This window comes from Stomoxys calcitrans, chromosome 4 (assembly GCF_963082655.1).
Source record: "Stomoxys calcitrans chromosome 4, idStoCalc2.1, whole genome shotgun sequence".
Classification (NCBI taxonomy): domain Eukaryota; kingdom Metazoa; phylum Arthropoda; class Insecta; order Diptera; family Muscidae; genus Stomoxys; species Stomoxys calcitrans.
Window position 1 is genome coordinate 33,578,918 of NC_081555.1, and position 19,806 is coordinate 33,598,723.

General features: G+C 40.8%; 1 protein-coding gene across 1 annotated transcript; it reads left to right on the plus strand.

Annotated features, from left to right (window-relative positions):
* Positions 1–832: 832 nt before the first annotated feature.
* On the plus strand, positions 833–19,491 carry LOC106090924 (prisilkin-39-like). Its single transcript, XM_059367086.1, has 7 exons — positions 833–941; positions 4,705–4,715; positions 6,334–6,745; positions 6,800–7,522; positions 18,914–19,000; positions 19,070–19,171; positions 19,352–19,491. The coding sequence occupies exons 1-7, from the start codon at positions 833–835 to the stop codon at positions 19,489–19,491; spliced, it is 1,584 nt and encodes a 527-aa protein (XP_059223069.1).
* Positions 19,492–19,806: the final 315 nt, after the last annotated feature.

A 19,806-nucleotide genomic window follows, 5' to 3' on the forward strand; every position in this document is an offset into this window, starting at 1 on the left:
GCAGCTAGCCGGTAGGTAATAAAGGCCCTTTTCAGTTTTCTGGGATTAAGTGCAGTTGGCTGCGCAGACATCGTAGCGCAGAGGTTGGCATGCCCCCCCTATGACGCTCAACGCATTTTTCAACGGTGGGTTTCCCCACCTAATGCTGGCGAAATTTGCCTTAATTACATGGCATAGCAGCAATGTAAAAACGTCTTCCCAAAGAGGTGTTACCCTGCGCCACGACGTTCGGAATCGCCTATAAAAACTAGGTCCCATATCATTGAGGTTAATCTTGAATCACTCATTGATATGTGAAAAGTTTGCTCCTGTTCCTTAATGGAATGTTCATGTACAAATTTACATTTGCTGTGCAGCCGCTTCTTCAGCCGTGGTCCCCGTTGTCTTGATCAATGCATAAGTTATCTCCTCGGCGGTGAAAAGGGAACCCAGTATCTCTATTGTCGCCTTTGGTCGTAGGTCTTGCACATCTGCAGCCTCCTTAAGGATGCGCTTGAGGGACTCGGCGGTGGAAAGGGAACCCAGTATCTCTACTGTCGTCTTTGGTCGTAGGTCTTGCACATCTTCTGGATGAAGCGAATGGCAATGCTTTGACACTTTTGATTTCATAACATCTTATCCAATTGAGTTTCATTTGATCCCTATCAAAATGCCCCATTAAACAAAATGGAAAGGCGCTTAAAGTAAAGCCCCAAAAACGTCAAAGTGAGGTCTTATTTCACTTGGCATGTGTTGTTATTTTTATTTTTGTTAACAGACACTACATTTACTGTAGTAGAGTGGGACTGCCTACTATTGTTATAAGAAATTAAATAATTCATTGTTTTATGTCATGTTGACAGCAGTTAAACAATCAGTCATTATAACAAATCACTTCAAGTCAATGAATAGCAACACCATCCAATACATCATTGAAATCATTTGGAATTATCCACAGAAGCGTAAGTGTACCGATCAAGCGAGTAACTAATGATGTGTGTGTATATATTTTTTTCTCCCAATTCCAAAATCAACTATTTTATTAATTTAAAAGTATCTCTGCTGATTTATTCATTTATTGACTTTTTATTTATTTGACGTGTGAATTTGAATTTAAACCATTTGTATGATCATTATATTGATTATGTTTGGACAATGGAGCGAAAAATGTCAAAGGCACAAATGAAACTACATTCTATTAAGTCTAGTATAGAAGCAAAAGAAGAGAGATTTGAATATGTAGTAGCAAATCAATGGCTAAAAATAAACATAAAATAAACAAAACATGCACATGTTTAATACCTACTTCTACAGCCTACACTAAAAAAAAATGTTGTCCTAATTTTGAAGATTCAGGCTGAAGATTAGCAAACTAATTTAAAGATGATCAATTTTCAAACTTTTTAAGGACACATTCCCTTTGGTGAAAAATACTTTCTTAATATTTATGTTTTATTTTTTTTTTAAATTGTAGGTTAATAAATCCTTATCTTTGTGTCTTGTTATTAAAAACAACAGGTATAAGCGTGCTAAGTTCGGCCGGGCCGAATTTTATATACCATGGATCGCATTTGTCGAGTTCTTTTCCCGGCATCTCTTCTTAGCCAACACAAGTAAAAGCGTGCTAAGTTCGGCCGGTCCGAATCTTATATACCCTCCACCATGGATCGCATTTGTCGAGTTCTTTTCCCGGCATCTCTTCTTAGGGAAAAAAGGATATAAGAAAAGAGTTGCTCTGCTATTAAAACGATATCAAGATATGGTCCGGTTCGGACCACAATTAAATTATATGTTGGAGACCTGTGTAAAATTTCAGTCAATTCGTATAAGAATTGCGCCCATTGGGGCTCACGAAGTAAAATAGAGAGAACGATTTATATGGGATCTGTATCGGGCTATAGACCGATTCAGACCATAATAAACACGTTTGTTGATGGTCATGAGAGGATCCGTCGTACAAAATTTCAGGCATATCGGCTAATAATTGCGACCTCTAGGGGTCAAGAAGTCAAGATCCCAGATCGGTTTATATGGCAGCTATATCAGGTTATGGACCGATTTCAACCATACTTGGCACAGTTGTTGGATATCATAACGAAATACTTCGTGCAAAAATTCATTCAAATCGGATAGAATTGTGCCCTCTAGAGGCTCAAGAAGTCAAGACCCAAGATCGGTTTATATGGCAGCTATATCAGGTTATGAACCGATTTGAACCATACTTGACACAGTTGTTGGGTATCATAACAAAACACGTCGTGCGAAATTCCATTCGGATAAGAATTGCGCCCTCTAGAGGCTCAAGAAGTCAAGACCCCAGATCGGTTTATATGGCAGCTATATCAGGTTATGCGCCGATTTGAACCATACTTGGCACAGTTGTTGGATATCATAACAAAACACGTCATGCAAAATTTCATTCAAATCGGATAAGAATTGCGCACGCTAGAGGCTCAAGAAGTCAAGACCCAAGATCGGTTTTTATGGCAGCTATTTCAGGTTATGGACCGATTTAAACCATACTTGGCACAGTTGTTGGGTATCATAACAAAACACGTCGTGCAAAATTTCATTTCAATCGGATAAGAATTGCGCACTGTAGAGGATCAAGAAGTCAAGACCCAAGATCGGTTTATATGGCAGCTATATCAGGTTATGGACCGATTTCAACCATACTTGGCACAGTTGTTGGATATCATAACAAAACACGTCATGCAAAATTTCATTCAAATCGGATAAGAATTGCGCACGCTAGAGGCTCAAGAAGTCAAGACCCAAGATCGGTTTATATGGCAGCTATATCAGGTTATGAACCGATTTGAACCATACTTAGCACAGTTGTTGGATATCATAACAAAACACGTCGTGCAAAATTTCATCCCAATCGGATAAGAATTGCGCACTCTAGAGGCTCAAGAAGTCAAGACCCAAAATCGGTTTATATGGCAGCTATATCAAAACGTGGACCGATATGGCCCATTTACAATACCAACCGACCTACACTAATAAGAAGTATTTGTGCAAAATTGCAAGCGGCTAGCTTTACTCCTTCGGAAGTTAGCGTGCTTTCGACAGACAGACGGACGGACGGACGGACGGACAGACGGACGGACAGACGGACGGACATGGCTAGATCGACATAAAATGTCACGACGATCAAGAATATATATACTTTATGGGGTCTCTGACGAATATTTCGAGTAGTTACAAACAGAATGACGAAATTAGTATACCCCCTATCTAATGGTGGAGGGTATAAAAAGGATAAAAGAAAAGATTTGCGCTGATATTAGAGCGATATCACGATATGGCTATGGTTAGAGGCCTGTGTAAAATGTCAGCCAATTCGAATAAGAGTTGTGTCCTTTGGGGTCAAGAAGGAAAGTCGAGAGATCGACTTATATGGGAGCTGTATCAGGCTATAGACAGATTCAGACCATAATAAACACGTATGTTGATGATCACGAGAGGATCCGTCGTACAAAATTTCAGGAAAATCGGCTAATAATTGCGACCTCTAGAGGCTCAAGAAGTCAAGTCCCCAGATCAGTTTATATGACAGCTATATCAGGTTATGGACCGATTTAAACCATATTTGGCCCTAAAACAAAACATCTCATGCAAAATTTCAACCTAATCGGATAAGAATTGCGTCCTCTAGAGCCTCAAGAAGTCAAGACCCAAGATCGGTTTATATGGCAGCTATATCAAAACATGGACCGATTTAAACCATACTTAGCGCAATTATTGGAAGTGATACCACAACAGTACGTGCAAAATCTCATTCCAATCGGATAAGAATTGCTCCCTCTAGAGGCTCAAGAAGTCAAGACCCACGATCGGTTTACATGGCAGCTATATCAGATTATTCACCAATTTAAACCTTACTTGGCACAGTTGTTGGAAGTCATAGCGAAACACGTCGTGCAAAATTTCACTCAAATCGGATAATAATTGCGACCTCTCGAGGCTCAAAAAGTCAAGACCCAAGATCAGTTTATATGGCAGCTATATCAGGTTATTGACCGATTTGAACCATACTTGGCACAGTTGAAAGTCATAGCGAAATACGTCGTGCAAAATTTCATTCCTATCGGATAAGAGATCGGTTTATATGGCAGCTATATCAAAACATGGACTGATATGGTCCATTTACTATCCCAACCTACCTGCACTAATAAAAAGTATTTATTAATGGAGAATATAGGGCGAAGTATGAACCACGAGCTCTATGAGCTGTATTACGACGATAGCAAAGTTACACATTTCAAAATACAACGGCTGTGTTGGCTAGGTCATGTTGCGAGAATGGATGAAGAAGCTGTAGCAAAGAAGTCTTTTGAAGTCAAACACGGTGGTACACGCAAACCGGGAAGACCAAAATCCCAATGGAAAGATCAAGTGGTAGGAGACACCTCGAAACTTGGTATTAGAGATTTTTGAATGAGCGCAGAACATCAAGGCGCTTGGAACGCTATTCTACGTTCGGCTAGTGGAACAAATGTACTGTCATAGCCAATTAGTAAAGTAAAGTTCTGTATGACTCCCAACAACTGTACGGTCGGTCAAATCGGTATATAACCTGATATAGCTCCCGTATAAACAGGTCTCTCGATTATCCTTGTTCGGTTCGTAGAAGCTTTAATTTTTCCTGGTTTGACAGAAGTTTGGTATGGAGAATAAAATGATGTCCTTCATCTTAATTTATTTTGTATACATTTTTAGCAGAATCCATGGTGGGTCTTAATTAGGGTCTCTTAATGCCATTGGCATTTTTATCCGATTTTCTGAGATACTAGTACAGAGTAGTTTTTAACAAGAGTATTTTCAGGATTACTTTGAATTAGTTTTGAGTAAGAAAATTCTGACGTTCGATCCTTATGGAACATTTGCGAAGAACAATAGCGTTGTACGCTAAAAAATTGGTGATTTTTTGTCTCGACTACGACTCTAACTCCAGGAAAATTGCTCTACTCCGACTCCAACTCAGACTACGGAGTCGCGTCCGGCATGTTCGCCTTTGAGTCCGAACGCCTAACCCAAATCCCACTGTGAACATCAGAAAATTTTTCAGCGGTGGTTATTCCCTTACTAATGCTGGCTACATTTGTGAGGTATGCTGCAAGGTAAAACATTTTCCCCAAGGAATTATCGCACTCCCGGCCTGGACATCAGAAAAATTTTCAGCGGCAGTTATCCCCTTACTAATTCTGGCTTCATTAGTGAGGTATCCTGCCATATAAAAACTTCTCCCCAAGGAGGTGTGGGCACGCCGTTCGGAATCGGCTATACAGAGGAGGCCCCTTATTATTGAGCTGAAACTTGAATCGGCAGGAACAGTATGTCCCTGTTCCTCAATGAAATTATGCAGTTGCAATGTGTAATCCGGTGGCTAGCATTTAATTCATTCGAAGCTGCATGTGTTGCGAAACCATAAAATTAAAGTGGATTAACAATTTCCTTCTGCTCAATCCTGTTTTCATTAGTTAAGTGTTAATGAACTTTAGAATAGATCAATTTCAAGATGGCATTCAAATTGATGAGTTCAGTTGCTTAAATAACTCAACCAAAATGCACACTCAAAAATGTTTATTCATATCCTCCATGGAGCCAAGTTGACTAATTAGCTGGAAGCTAAAATAGAAAAATTTCTTTCAACAAAATGAAACCAAATAAAACAAAACACCATCATCAACCATAGTGGTAAGACCAGTGTCAATTATGTGCGATTTTGTGGTTCTTGAATGGTTACTTTCTTAAATTTCGACAGCAAACAAAAAAAAAATTGCAAATTGATTTTTTTGTTTGTCATGACGCGCTGCTTCCCATTCGCAGCGGCAACATTAGGATAAGCCAACTATTAAGTAATCGGACAAATTAAAAATTCGTCATTAATTTCAATGCGGCAAAACGATAATTTATCCAAAGATAGTCTCAGAACATACCACTAAGAGTACGAAAGCCAGCCACCCAACAATGCAGAGAAAAGAAGAACAGACAACATTTCATAGTGTTTGGGGACAAGGAAGGCTTTGGAAAGCTGGCTGGCTGGTTGGTTGGTTGTTTGGTTCATTGGTTAGCTCAATGCTGCTTTATTTCGTTTATTGAATTAATTGCTTGCCAAATACTCGGTGGTACTTGTGTTCTCCGTCATTCCATGTTCATTCTCATTTTATTTGAGTTTTGTATAAAAGTATGGCATAATTTGGAGTAAGGTATCAGTTTCGGATACTGCGTTCACTGGATTAGAACACATTTGCCAAACACCAACAACATGGTGAGTAGGAGTGGAATGAGGAAAATCTTGATGTCCAAGATCCAACAGTTTAAGTTTTCCATTTATTTTTCATCTAGAAAATCTTTGTTTTAACATTGGCCGTTTTGGTTTCCTCGGCTTTGGGAGGCTCGCTGAGTAGCACTTACTTGCCACCACATCAAGGTAGTGCTTCTGCACCTTCCAGGCAGTATTTGGCACCTGCTGCTTCAGCACCAGCCGTTCATTATGCTGCTCCAGCTGCTGTCTCCCATGGACATTCAGGTGGTTTCTCTTCTGGTGGCTACTCTGGTGGTCACGCTGGCGGTCACTCTGGTGGTCACTCTGGCGGCCACTCTGGCGGTCACTCTGGTGGACACTCTGGCGGTTTCTCTTCTGGTGGTCACTCTGGAGGTTTTGCCCAAGCTGCATCCGCTCCTTCCAGACAATACTTGGCTCCAGCTGCTTCTGCTCCAGCCGCTCACTATGCTGCCCCAGCTGCTGTCTCTCATGGTCATAGCGGTGGCTTCTCTTCCGGTGGCCATTCCGGTGGCTTCTCAGCTCCAGCTGCCAGTTACTCTGCTCCAGCTGCCAGTTACTCTGCTCCTGCTGCCAGCTACTCTGCTCCTGCTGCTTCCCATGGCCACAGCAGTGGTTATTCCCATGCTGCTTCTGCTCCTGCTGCACGTTACTCTGCTCCTGCTGCTTCTAGCTCTTACAGCCATGGCTCTGGTGGTTTCTCCCAAGCTGCTTCAGCTCCAGCTGTCCGCTATTCGGCCCCATCCAACCAATACATAGCTCCAGCTGCCTCTGCTCCAGCTGTCAGCTACTCTGCCCCTGCTGCTGTCTCCCATAGTCATGGCGGTGGTTTCTCATCCGGTGGCCACTCTGGTGGTTATGCTCAAGCTGCTTCTGCTCCAGCTGTCAGCTACTCTGCCCCAGCTGCTTCCCATGGTCATAGCGGTGGTTTCTCATCTGGTGGACATTCCGGAGGTTTCGCTGCCTCTGCTCCAGCTGCCAGCTACTCAGCTCCTGCTGCTTCTTCTCATGGCAGTGGTTACTCATATGGCGCTGCTTCCGCCCCCGCTCCCAGATACTCTGCCCCAGCTGCTAGCTACTCAGCCCCAGCTGCTAGCTACTCTGCCCCTGCCGCCAGCTACTCTGCTCCCGCCGCCAGCTACTCTGCTCCCGCCGCCAGCTACTCTGCCCCTGCCGCCAGCTACTCTGCCCCTGCTGCCAGCTACTCTGCCCCTGCTGCCAGCTACTCTGCTCCAGCTGCACAGTACTCCGGCAGCTCCGTCGGCACTCAATATGCTGCCAATGGTGGTTATCTCCGTCACTAGATGGTCTCCACTTCTTTTAGTCAAATTGTGATCATAATTAAATTAATAAACGTTATATTTTTGTAAATATAAAAAAAAAAAAACCATAACTGTTTCTTTAACAAAATGAGTTCAAGGTGATCTTCAAAATAGCTACGCAAGGGTGAAAGTTTCATTGCCAGCCTCTAATGTTGCCAAGACGCTCTATGGAAAACTCTTCAGTAATCGTGCATTAAAATCAATCAGCCAGAACCCTATAGCCTCGCTTTTAATAGAATTTTTTAGTTCTGGAAAAGGCAATGGCAAAAAGAACCACAGCTTTTTTGAGTATGAGTAAGATGAGTGGATGCTATAGTGCAGTGGTACTCTCGTAGTCCTATGTACGATACACATACGAGTAGTCCTATGTATGAGACATAGTGTTCCCCCATAGTATTTTGTATTGCCTTACAGACAGATTTACCGTTCGAAAGTACTACGCGCGAGTTCTTCTCCCTCACCCTTAACGTGGACTGCATCGCATATAAAGGTTTCGCATTCACCAAGTTTACTGATGGCAGTCCACTGGCCCCTATGAGCGTACCACCTCAAGCATTCCCGTATAGCTCGGATATCCGCCTGCAGGACCGTATTATGGTCAAGTAGCCGAAAACAGAACCTAGTCTATGGGTCCTCAATGAAAACGACGGCGGACTGTATCGCCCATAAAGGCTTCAAATTCACCAAGTTAACTGATGGCAGTCCTCTGGTCCCTATGGCCGTACCACCTCTCGCATTCCGTTATATCTCGGATTTCCTCCTGCAGTTTACTGATGGCAGTCCTGTGGCCTCTAAGGCCGTAAAACCTCACGCATTCCGATATAGCACGGTAGCCGGCAACAGAACTCAGTCTATGGATCCTCAATGAGAACGCCCAAATCAGTTCTGCCCTCTAGCTTTGATCCTTTCGTAAGGCAAGAACTTCCATATTGCAATCCCAGAGTTCCAACAATCCATGACTGAGCCGTTGGCTACAGTGGCTCGACCTCAAGTTTTGTCTCAGGTATTCGATCAGAAACCTCTTCCAATCCATCCAAGTATCCTATTGTCGCAAAGTGGGATGGAAAAAAATGAAAATAAGTCTGGCATTTTCGAACGGATAAAGACATCCAGAGGGCTATCCGTGGATTGTGGCCTCATTTCATCTGTGAGCATTCTCAGTTCGATTCCGGTTGTGACACTTCCTGTTCATTTTCCTATTCAGAACACTCCCTAGTAGTTAAACTTGAGATAGCGAAACCATTCTGTTGAGGAACTGTGGTGTCTCGGAATTGACAAACCTTCATCTTTCTCATAAATAGGCAGATATCAGTATTCTTTCCTCTAACGCTCAGGATTCCTTTAGCCTTTCTGCAAAGATGATACGGACACCTACCACTAGATAGCAGAACAAGATCGGAAGGATTGCCAACTATACAAAGCAAATTGGCAAATTTACCCCAGATCATGCAATTAAGGAGTGGAGCCAAACTTCTGAGTGCTGCCCAATTCAATTTTAAGCTCAATGATAAGGAACTTCCTTTTTATACCCTCCACCATAAGATGGGGGGTATACTAATTTCGTCATTCTGTTTGTAACTACTCGAAATATTCGTCTGAGACCCCATAAAGTATATATATTCTTGATCGTCGCGACATTTTATGTCGATCTAGCCATGTCCGTCCGTCTGTCCGTCCGTCCGTCCGTCCGTCTGTCTGTCGAAAGCACGCTAACTTCCGAAGGAGTAAAGCTAGCCGCTTGAAATTTTGCACAAATACTTCTTATTAGTGTAGGTCAGTTGGTATTGTAAATGGGCCATATCGGTCCATGTTTTCATATAGCTGCCATATAAACCGATCTTGGGTCTTGATTTCGTGAGCGTCTAGAGTTCGCAATTCTTATCCGATTGGAATGAATGAATGAAATGCACGACGTGTTTTGCTATGATATCCAACAACTGTGCCAAGTATAGTTCAAATCGGTCCATAACCTGATATAGCTGCCATAAAACCGATCTTGGGTCTTGACTTCTTGAGCCTCTAGCGTGCGCAATTCTTATCCGATTGGAATCAAATTTTGCACGACTTGTTTTGTTATGATATCCAACAACTGTGCCAAGTATGGTTCAAATCGGTTCATAACATGATATAGCTGCCATATAAACCGATCTTGGGTTTTGACTTCTTGAGCCTCTAAAGAACGCAGTTCTTATCCGATTGAAATGAAATTTTGCCCGACGTGTTTTGTTATGACATCCAACAACTGTGCCAAGTATGGTTCAAATCGTTCCATAACCTGATATAGCTGCCATATAAACCGATCTTGGGTCTTGAATTCTTGAGCCTCTAGAGGGCGCAATTCTTATCCGATTGGAATGGAATTTCGTACGACGTGTTTTGTTATGATACCCAACATCTGTGCCAAGTATGGTTGAAATCGGTCCATAACCTAATATAGCTGTCATATAAGCAGATCTGGGGATTTGACTTCTTGAGCTTCTAGAGGGCGCGATTCCTATCCGATTTGGCTGAAATTTTGCATGACGTATTTTTTTTTATTTTTACTTTCAACAACTGTGTCAAATAAGGTTCAAATCGGTTCATAACCTGATATAGCTGCCATATAAACCGATCTGGGATCTTGACTTCTTGACCCCTAGAGGTCGCAATTATTATCCGATATGCCTGAAATTTTGTACGATGGATCCTCTCATGACCATCAACAAACGTGTTTATTATGGTCTGAATCGGTCTATAGCCCGATACAGATCCCATATAAATCGTTCTCTCTATTTTACTTCGTGAGCCCCAATGGGCGCAATTCTTATACGAATTGGCTGAAATTTTACACAGGTCTCCAACATATAATTTAATTGTGGTCCGAACCGGACCATATCTTGATATCGTTTTAATAGCAGAGCAACTCTTTTCTTATATCCTTTTTTGCCTAAGAAGATATGCCGGGAAAAGAACTCGACAAATGCGATCCATGGTGGTGATGTGATGTGATCCATGGTATATAGGATTCGGCCCGGCCGAACTTAGCACGCTTTTACTTGTTACAGCTGATCTTGAGCGGAGTGCCACTGTGCGACACATCTTTCGCAAGAAGTTTTTACATGGCTTCTATGCATGCCATATATATTTACTTTAGCTGGTATTTACAATTCCACTTGTTCCTCTAGCCAAACGTAGAATAGATTTCCCAGCCCCTCGATTTTCCCAGCGCTCATTCTCCTCGAGATTTTCCAGCGCTCATTCTCCAATTTCTAACACCTAGCTTCGAGATGTGTTTCTTCACTTGGTCTCTCCATCAGTGTTGCCGATGTAGATAAAGTTGCGGGCTGTCTCAAAGAAGAAGTTCCCAACTTGTTTCATTTTCTTTAGCTGCTCGGGTGTACAGGATGCTGCACAGTGGGAGAAAATCGGAAAAAATTAAAAGCGTGCTAAGTTCAGCCGGGCCGAATCTTATGGACCCACCACCATGGATCGCATTTGTCGAGATATTTGCCCGGTATCTCTTTTAAAGCAAACAAAGGAAAATAAATAAAAATTGCTATTAGAGCTATATAACATTATGGTCCGAAATCGAACCTCTTGTCTCTGCAGGAGGATGTGCCTGTACAAAAGCCATCAGTTTGATGTTTAATGCTTTGATTGAAATCTCAGACTTCATTTTGGCTCCTGAACATCTCGATTCGCTCCCACCCACAGCTTTCCATTTCCTTATACCTCTTCTTGTGGGAAAGACGTTACTCTTCCCTCATCTTCCACCAATTCCACTCCTTCGCCTGGCGCGTTGCTACTCACTGTGAAGTTGCCCTGTATACCACATTCTCGGCTTCAGTAGATTTTTAACACTTCCGATCGTAGATAGGTTCCTTGGAGGAGACTTTTGTTACCCATTTACTATTGCTATACACTTTCGGCTATACTATCGGGACAGAGACTATCTTCTTCAAGCAATTGGATCAGCCGAGTGGAGCATGCCGTTTCCACATGTTGTTTTTGCAGCTTTCCGTCATCCAGCTCTCGTGCAGTTTTAGATCGTACGTTTTTCTAAGATAGGTACGAACCTTCGCTGCAACAGGTAGTGATCCGAGTCGATCTATATCCAAATCTGGACCGTTCTGGGCCAAATTGAAGAAAGAACTCACTGTTCAAAATTTCAGCAAAATCGGGCGATCGGTTAATATGGGAGCTGTAATATTTGTGCAAAATTTTAAGCGTACAGCCTTACTCCTTGGAAAGTTAGCTTGATTTTGACATCGACAGACACACAGACGGACGGACATGGCTAGATCGACATAAAATGTCAAGAAAATCAAGAACATATATACCTATCATAACTTCGTCATGGAGGCCACCGTAGCGCAGAGGTTAGCATGTCCGCCTACGATGCTGAACGCCTGGGTTCGAATCCTGGCGAGACCATCAGAAACAAGTAAAAGGGTGCTAAGTTCGGCCGGGCCGAATCTTATATACCCTCCACCATGGATCGCATTTGTCGAGTAGTTTTCCCGGCATCTCTTCTTAGGCTAAAAAGGATATAAGAAAAGAGTTGCTCTGCTATTAAAACGATATCAAGATATGGTCCGGTTCGGACCACAATTAAATTATATGTTGGAGACCTGTGTAAAATTTCAGCCAATTCGTATAAGAATTGCGCCCATTGGGGCTCACGAAGTAAAATAGAGAGAACGATTTATATGGGATCTGTATCGGGCTATAGACCGATTCAGAACATAATAAACACGTTTGTTGATGGTCATGAGAGGATCCGTCGTACAAAATTTCAGGCATATCGGATAATAATTGCGACCTCTAGGGGTCAAGAAGTCAAATCCCAGATGGGTTTATATGGCAGCTATATCAGGTTATGAACCGATTTGAACCTTATTTGACACAGTTGTTCAAAGTAAAAATAAAATACGTCATGCAAAATTTCAGCCAAATCGGATAGGAATTGCGGCCTCTAGAAGCTCAAGAAGTCAAATCCCCAGATCTGCTTATATGACAGCTATATCAGGTTATGAACCGATTTCAACCATACTTGGCACAGTTGTTGGATATCATGACGAAATACTTTGTGCAAAAACTCATTCAAATCGGATAAGGATTGTGCCCTCTAGAGTCTCAAGAAGTCAAGACCCAAGATCGGTTTATATGGCAGCTATATCAGGTTATGAACTGATTTGAACCATACTTGGCACAGTTGTTGGGTATCATAACAAAGCACGTCGTGCGAAATTCCATTCCAATCGGATAAGGATTGCGCCCTCTAGAGGGTCAAGAAGTCAAGACCCAAGATCGGTTATATGGCAGCTATATCAGGTTATGAACCGATTTGAACCATACTTGGCACAGTTATTGGATATAATAACAAACACGTCGTGCAAAATTTCATTGCAATCGGATAAGAATTGCGCACTCTAGAGGCTCAAGAAGTCAAGACCCAAGATCGGTTTATATGACAGCTATATCAGGTTATGAACCGATTTCAACCATACTTGGCACAGTTGTTGGATATCATGACGAAATACTTTGTGCAAAACTCATTCAAATCGGATAAGGATTGTGCCCTCTAGAGTCTCAAGAAGTCAAGACCCAAGATCGGTTTATATGGCAGCTATATCAGGTTATGAACTGATTTGAACCATACTTGGCACAGTTGTTGGGTATCATAACAAAGCACGTCGTGCGAAATTCCATTCCAATCGGATAAGGATTGCGCCCTCTAGAGGGTCAAGAAGTCAAGACCCAAGATCGGTTATATGGCAGCTATATCAGGTTATGAACCGATTTGAACCATACTTGGCACAGTTATTGGATATAATAACAAACACGTCGTGCAAAATTTCATTGCAATCGGATAAGAATTGCGCACTCTAGAGGCTCAAGAAGTCAAGACCCAAGATCGGTTTATATGGCAGCTATATCAGGTTATGAACTGATTTGAACCATACTTGGCACAGTTGTTGGATATCATAAGAAAACACGTCGTGCAAAATTTCATTCTCATCGAATAAGAATTGCGCACGTTAGAGGCTCAAGAATTCAAGACCCAAGATCGGTTTATATGGCAGCTATATCAGGTTATGAACCGATTTCAACTATACTTGGCACAGTTGTTGGATATCATAAGAAAATACGTCGGGCAAAATTTCATTCTGATCGAATAAGAATTGCGCACACTAGAGGCTCAAGAAGTCAAGACCTTAGATCGGTTTATATGGCAGCTATATCAAAACATAGACCGATATGGCCCATTTACAATACCAACCGACCTACACTAATAAGAAGTATTTGTGCAAAATTTCAAGCGGCTAGCTTTACTCCTTCGGAAGTTAGCGTGCTTTCGACAGACAGACGGACGGACGGACGGACGGACGGACGGACGGACGGACGGACGGACAGACGGACGGACGGACAGACGGACGGACATGGCTAGATCGACATAAAATGTCACGACGATCAAGAATATATATACTTTATGGGGTCTCAGACGAATATTTCGAGTAGTTACAAACAGAATGACGAAATTAGTATACCCCCCATCTTATGGTGGAGGGTATAAAAATATTCGACGATGGTTTTCCCCTCCTAATGCTGGCAACATGTGTGAGGTTCTATGCCATGTAAAACTTCTCTCCAAAACGGTGTCGCACTGCGGCATGCCGTTCGGACTCGACAATAAAAAGGAGACCTCTTATCATTAAATCGGACTGCACTCATTGATATGAGAGAAGTTTGCCCCTGTTCCTTAGTGGAATGTTCATGGGCAAAATTTGCAATTTGCAACTTCGTCATGAGTGTATTCACACTTTGATGAGTTGATCTTATACTGCCATGTTGTCTATGTTTATATATACAGCGGTCAAAAAAAGTATTCATCATTAGCAAAATTGATAATAAATTCACTTATTTTGGGTAATTGAAGAAAATTTAAAGTAAACAAATAATGCAGTTTTATGCAATAGTTTATTTTTCGTAATATGTTTTAAAATAAATTCAAAAAATAAATTTAATTAGCGCAAAAAATGCAATTTTATATAATAACACCAAAAACAGAACAAAAAAAGTATTCATCATTGATGTGCTATCATCAAAGTCAAATTCAAATATTATTTGGGAATCCCCCTTTTCTGTTTTATTTAGTAAAGGAGGCTTTGCCCTTGACAGCAAATATTTAATTTCATTGAAAATATAGTTTTTGTCAAAATGGGTCGTAAGCAAAACGAGGTTTCTGATGAGGTAAAAGTTTTGATAATAAAACACCACAGGAATGGTTTAACTCAAAAAACTATCAGTGAAATATTAAATAGACCACGATCTACTATACAATCCATCATCAGAAAGTGGACAGAAACGAAAACTGTTGACAATAAACCAAGATCTGGTCGACCAAAAGCACTTTCAGTTGGAGATGTGCGTTGGCTAGTGCGGCAAGTTCAGAAAACTCCAAAGACAAATGCGACCATTCTTCGTAAAAACACTATGGAATATTTAGGGAAGGAAGTTACTACACAAACAATTCGAAATACACTCAAAAGGCATAGTTACAGAGGAAGAACTGCACGTAAGAAGCCCTTTATAAATAAAATAAACCGAGTGAAAAGGCTAAACTTCGCAAAAATGTATGTAAAACAGCCCGAATCATTTTGGAAAACAGTCATTTTTGCAGACGAGAGCAAGTTTAATCTTTTTAGGTGCGATGGAAAGGTCATAGTGTACAGAAAACCAAATACAGAGCTTGAAGAACGAAACACAGTTGCTACTGTAAAACATGGTGGAGGTGGTTTAATGGTTTGGGGGTGTATGGCGGCTTCAGGAGCGGGAAATCTTGAAATTATTAATGGAGTAATGGATCATAAGTATTACATTGACATTTTAAAGAGGAATTTAAAAGATAGTGCTGTAAAACTTGGGCTTGGTAATAACTTTCAATATTATCAAGATAATGACCCCAAACATTCTGCTTTAAATACCAAGATGTGGATGCTGTATAACTGCCCCAAAGTCATTAAAACTCCTCCTCAAAGTCCCGACTTGAACCCAATTGAACATCTCGAACGCAAATTGAGAACGCGCAATTTTTCGAGCAAGAGTCAAATGCAACAGGTGATAATGGAGGAATGGACTAATATAGACCAAAATATAACCGCTAAATTAGTCCAATCGATGTCAAACCGTTTAAAAGAAGTTATAAGACGCGGTGGTCGAATAACAAAGTATTAATTTTTTTAAATTATGTTATTTATTTTTTTGTTTTTTTGCAATGATGAATACTTTTTTTGTTTAATTTTTTGTGTTCAGCTGTAAAATGGCCCTTTTTGTTCCAATAAATACTATTTTTTTCTTTAAAAACAATGAAATTGTGTACATATATATCACACAAGCACTACTGCATCATTAGTTTAATATGTTTTTATTCCAATTGTCTTTTGTAGACTTATTAAAAAAAAAACATTGAATGATGAATACTTTTTTTGACCGCTGTAGCTTCCATATAATCGGATTCTCGCAACTTGACTTCTCCAGCCTCTAGAGATCGCAACTATTATCCGATTTTGCTTGATGTAGCTTCCATATAAACCGATCGCACGACTTGATTCTTATCTCTGGGACTTCCAATATACATACCAATTATGCTGTCAATCGGCCTATAACCTGATGTAGCTCCCATAACTTATATCATTACTTCCTGAGACTGCGCAATAATTATTCGTTTTGTCTGAAATTTTTTGTTTTATTATGAATCTAAATCTTGTTCAAAAAATTTGACTTATGAGATCCAAAGTGAGCTATATAAGGTATACTGATTCGTCATACCGTTTGTAACACATCGAAATATTGATCTGAGACCCAACAAAGTACATATATTCTTCATCGTCTTCCCATTCAAAGTCGACTTAGACCTGTCCGTCCGTCTGTCGAGATCACACTAACTTTCGAAGGAATAAAGCTAGGCGATTGAAATTGTGCGCGAATGCTTCTTATAAGCGTGAGTCAGTTGGGATTGTATATGGGCTATATCGGTCCATGTCTTGATAAGCTGCCGCATAAACCGACTTCGACTCGGATCTCGACTTCTTGACCCTCTAGAGGGCGCAATTATTATTCGACCAGTATAGATCAGTTGGGATTGTAAATGGGCCATATCGGTCAAAGTTTTGATATAGCTACCATATAAACCGATAGTGGATCTTGACTTCTTGAGCCACTAGAGGGCGTCATACCAATCTGATTTCGATGAAATTTTGCATGAGGTGTTTTGGTTTGACTTACAAAAACTGTGCTAAATATGGTTAAAATCGGTTCATAACCTAATATACAAGTCATATATACCGATCCTTGAGCCACTAGAGGCCGCAATTCTTTTCCGATTGTGATAAAATTTTGCGTTAAGTATTTTGATATGACTTCCAACAACTCTGTTAAGTATGATTCGAATCGATCAATAACCTGATATAGCTACCATATAAACCGATTTTGGATCTTGACTTCTTGGGCCACTAAAGGGCGCAGTTTTCATCCACTTTGGCTGAAAATTTGCATGAAGTATTTTTTTACGACTTGGTATGGTTAGTATGGTTCAAATCGGTACATTACCTGATATAGCTGCCAAATAAACCGATTTGATATCTTGACTCTTAGGCCTCTAGAGGGCGCAATTCTTATCTGATTGTGATGAAATTTTGCGTGAAGTATGTTGTTAAGACTTGCAACAACTGTGCTAAGTATGTTTTAAATCGGTCTATAACCTGATATAGCTGCCATATAAACAGATCTTACAGCTTGACTTCTTGAGCCACTAGAAGGCGTAGTTCTCATCCGATTTGGCTGAAATTGTGCACCCAATGTTTTGGTTTGACCATCAACAACTTTGTGTAGTATGGTCCAAATCGATTCATTACTTGATATAGCTCCCATATAAACCGATCTCCGATCTTAATTTCTTGAACCGCTAGAGAGCGCAATTACTAACCGATTTGGTTGAAATTTAGCACAAAGTGGTTTGTTTTGACGTTCAATAAATTTGCCAAGTATTGTCAAAATTCGTTCACAATCTGATAAAGCTCCCACGTAAATCCATCTCCCGAATTTATTTCACGAGCAACTATAGGACGCAATTCTCATCCGATTTGGCTGAAATTTTACTTAATGAATTCCACTTTCGTCTCCAATAGTATGGCCCCAATCGGTTCATATCTTTGTTTACCTCAAATAACATAGCAATTCTTATTCGTTATCCTTTGTTTGCCTACAAAGAGATATCGGCTAAAGAACTTGACAAATGGGATCCATTGTGGAGGGTATGTAAGATTCGGCCAGGCCGAACCTAATTCGCTTTTATTAGCCTCTTATCCCCCAATGTTGTCAGCAAACATGATAGTCTATACATCACGGTTGCTCAAATTTTATATGACTTACTGACCGATTAATTTTTTTTCATATGACCTTTGAAAATCCTATTTTCCCCACATTGAACTACACCTAGCAGGTGATTAATGTGGAATTGAACTAAGCATTTTGGAAGCTACACAATGTGTATTTAAAGATTTTCCCAACAAACTACACATTCTTATTTGATCATACTTTGTTGCCCGAATAGGTAATGCAGCGTGTCCATCACTAATTTTAATATGATGAATAAACTTCCGTGTAGCAGGGGAATCCCACAGCATTCGTGAGTATTCACCTTAAAAGGTATTACAAGTGGCAAAACAAATTTGAAACAAACATTTGCGTAATTGGTCTTACGTATAGAATAAAAGAAAATCCAAGATAAAGAAAAAAGAGCATACATCATTAACTCTTATAGAAAACCATTAAATGGAAGTGGAGGGAATTTGAAACAAAGAATACAGTGTTAAACTATTGAATTTCATCTTCTGGCTTAAGCAAAACATGAAGGAATATTTTCAATGTTTTGTGGCCACTTACTCCCATATGAAGGAGATTAATTGAGATTTGCTAATAATGAGATGGTAGTATGGTACTTGTGCTATCTGTTTTATGTAGGGGTTTTTTGGGGTATAAAAGTCAGTTGAAAACTCCGAAAAAGATATCAGTTGCAGGTGCTTCGACCATCAGCTTAGAACTTGTTAGCAAAACACCAATAAACATGGTAAGCCAGCTTGCATTTACAAAAATCCTGGAATCATTGTTAAGATATCCTTCTCTTTTCAGAAAATTTTTATTTTATCTTTGGCCGTTTTGGTTTCCTCTGCCATGGGCGGTTTAAGCAGCTCCTATTTGCCACCCTTTCAGAATAGTATGGGTGGTTTCAACTCGGGCCTGCAGTCTGTAAACTCCTTCCACCAAACATCTTCTTCAGGAGCTTTTGCACAACCCTCTAGGCAATACTTGGCTCCAGCTGCTAGCTATGCTGCTCCAGCTGCCAGCTATTCTGCACCAGCTCATGGCAATAGCTTTTCTTCTGGTGGTCAATTTGGAAGCATTTCTGGAGGTTTCTCTCAGGGTGGCTTTTCAGCACCATCTTCCCATTATGGGGCTCCTGCTGCACCCTCCCGACAATATTTGGCTCCTGTCGCTGCTTCGGCACCAGCTGTAAGTTATTCTGCCCCTGCAACTAGTTCCCATGGATCCTTCTCTTCAGGGGGTCACTCCAGTGGCTTCTCCCATTCCTCTCTTGGCTTTGGCAATGGCGGAAGCTACTCCTCCGCTCCTTCGAAACATTATTTGGCTCCTGCTGCCAGTTCCAGATATGCAGCACCTGCTGCTCATGGCCATAGCAGCGGCAGCTATTCTCAAGGTTTCTCTGCCGGCCCTGCTGTTAGCCATTATTCAGCAGCCTCACAACATCATGGCCACTCAACAAACTCATTTGGTTTCTCTGGCAATAGTGGTGGTGGCACTCAGTACGCATCCAATGGTGGTTATGCTCGTCACTAAGTAAATGTGAATCCCCCTTCTATGGAAAAAAGTAAACGAATAAAAATGTGATTGTTCAAAAAATTAAGTACTTAATAAATGTCGAGGTATTTCCAAAAAATATTCATAACCCTACGTATATACATTAGAGTGTCCCATGCTATAAAGGAAGAAAACAATTTTGTAAATAGAGAAACTCATACCCTCCATTTTTTCCTTTTGATCCCAATAAACTAATTGCGAAATATTATGCCGATCGGTTAATGATAACCCCTGCCGCCACGATATCCAAGGTTGGATGTAGCGTTTTCTAAGGAATCTAGTTGAGTATTTTAG

Excerpts from the sequence above, each read along its gene's own strand:
- LOC106090924 (XM_059367086.1), top strand. The coding sequence starts at position 833 with ATGTTGACAGCAGTTAAACAATCAGTCATTATAACAAATCACTTCAAG. Across the intron at positions 7,523-18,913 it reads TCCAGCTGCACAGTACTCCG|GAGCTTTTGCACAACCCTCT; the intron begins GCAGCTCCGTCG and ends CATCTTCTTCAG. Across the intron at positions 19,001-19,069 it reads CTATTCTGCACCAGCTCATG|CACCATCTTCCCATTATGGG; the intron begins GCAATAGCTTTT and ends GTGGCTTTTCAG.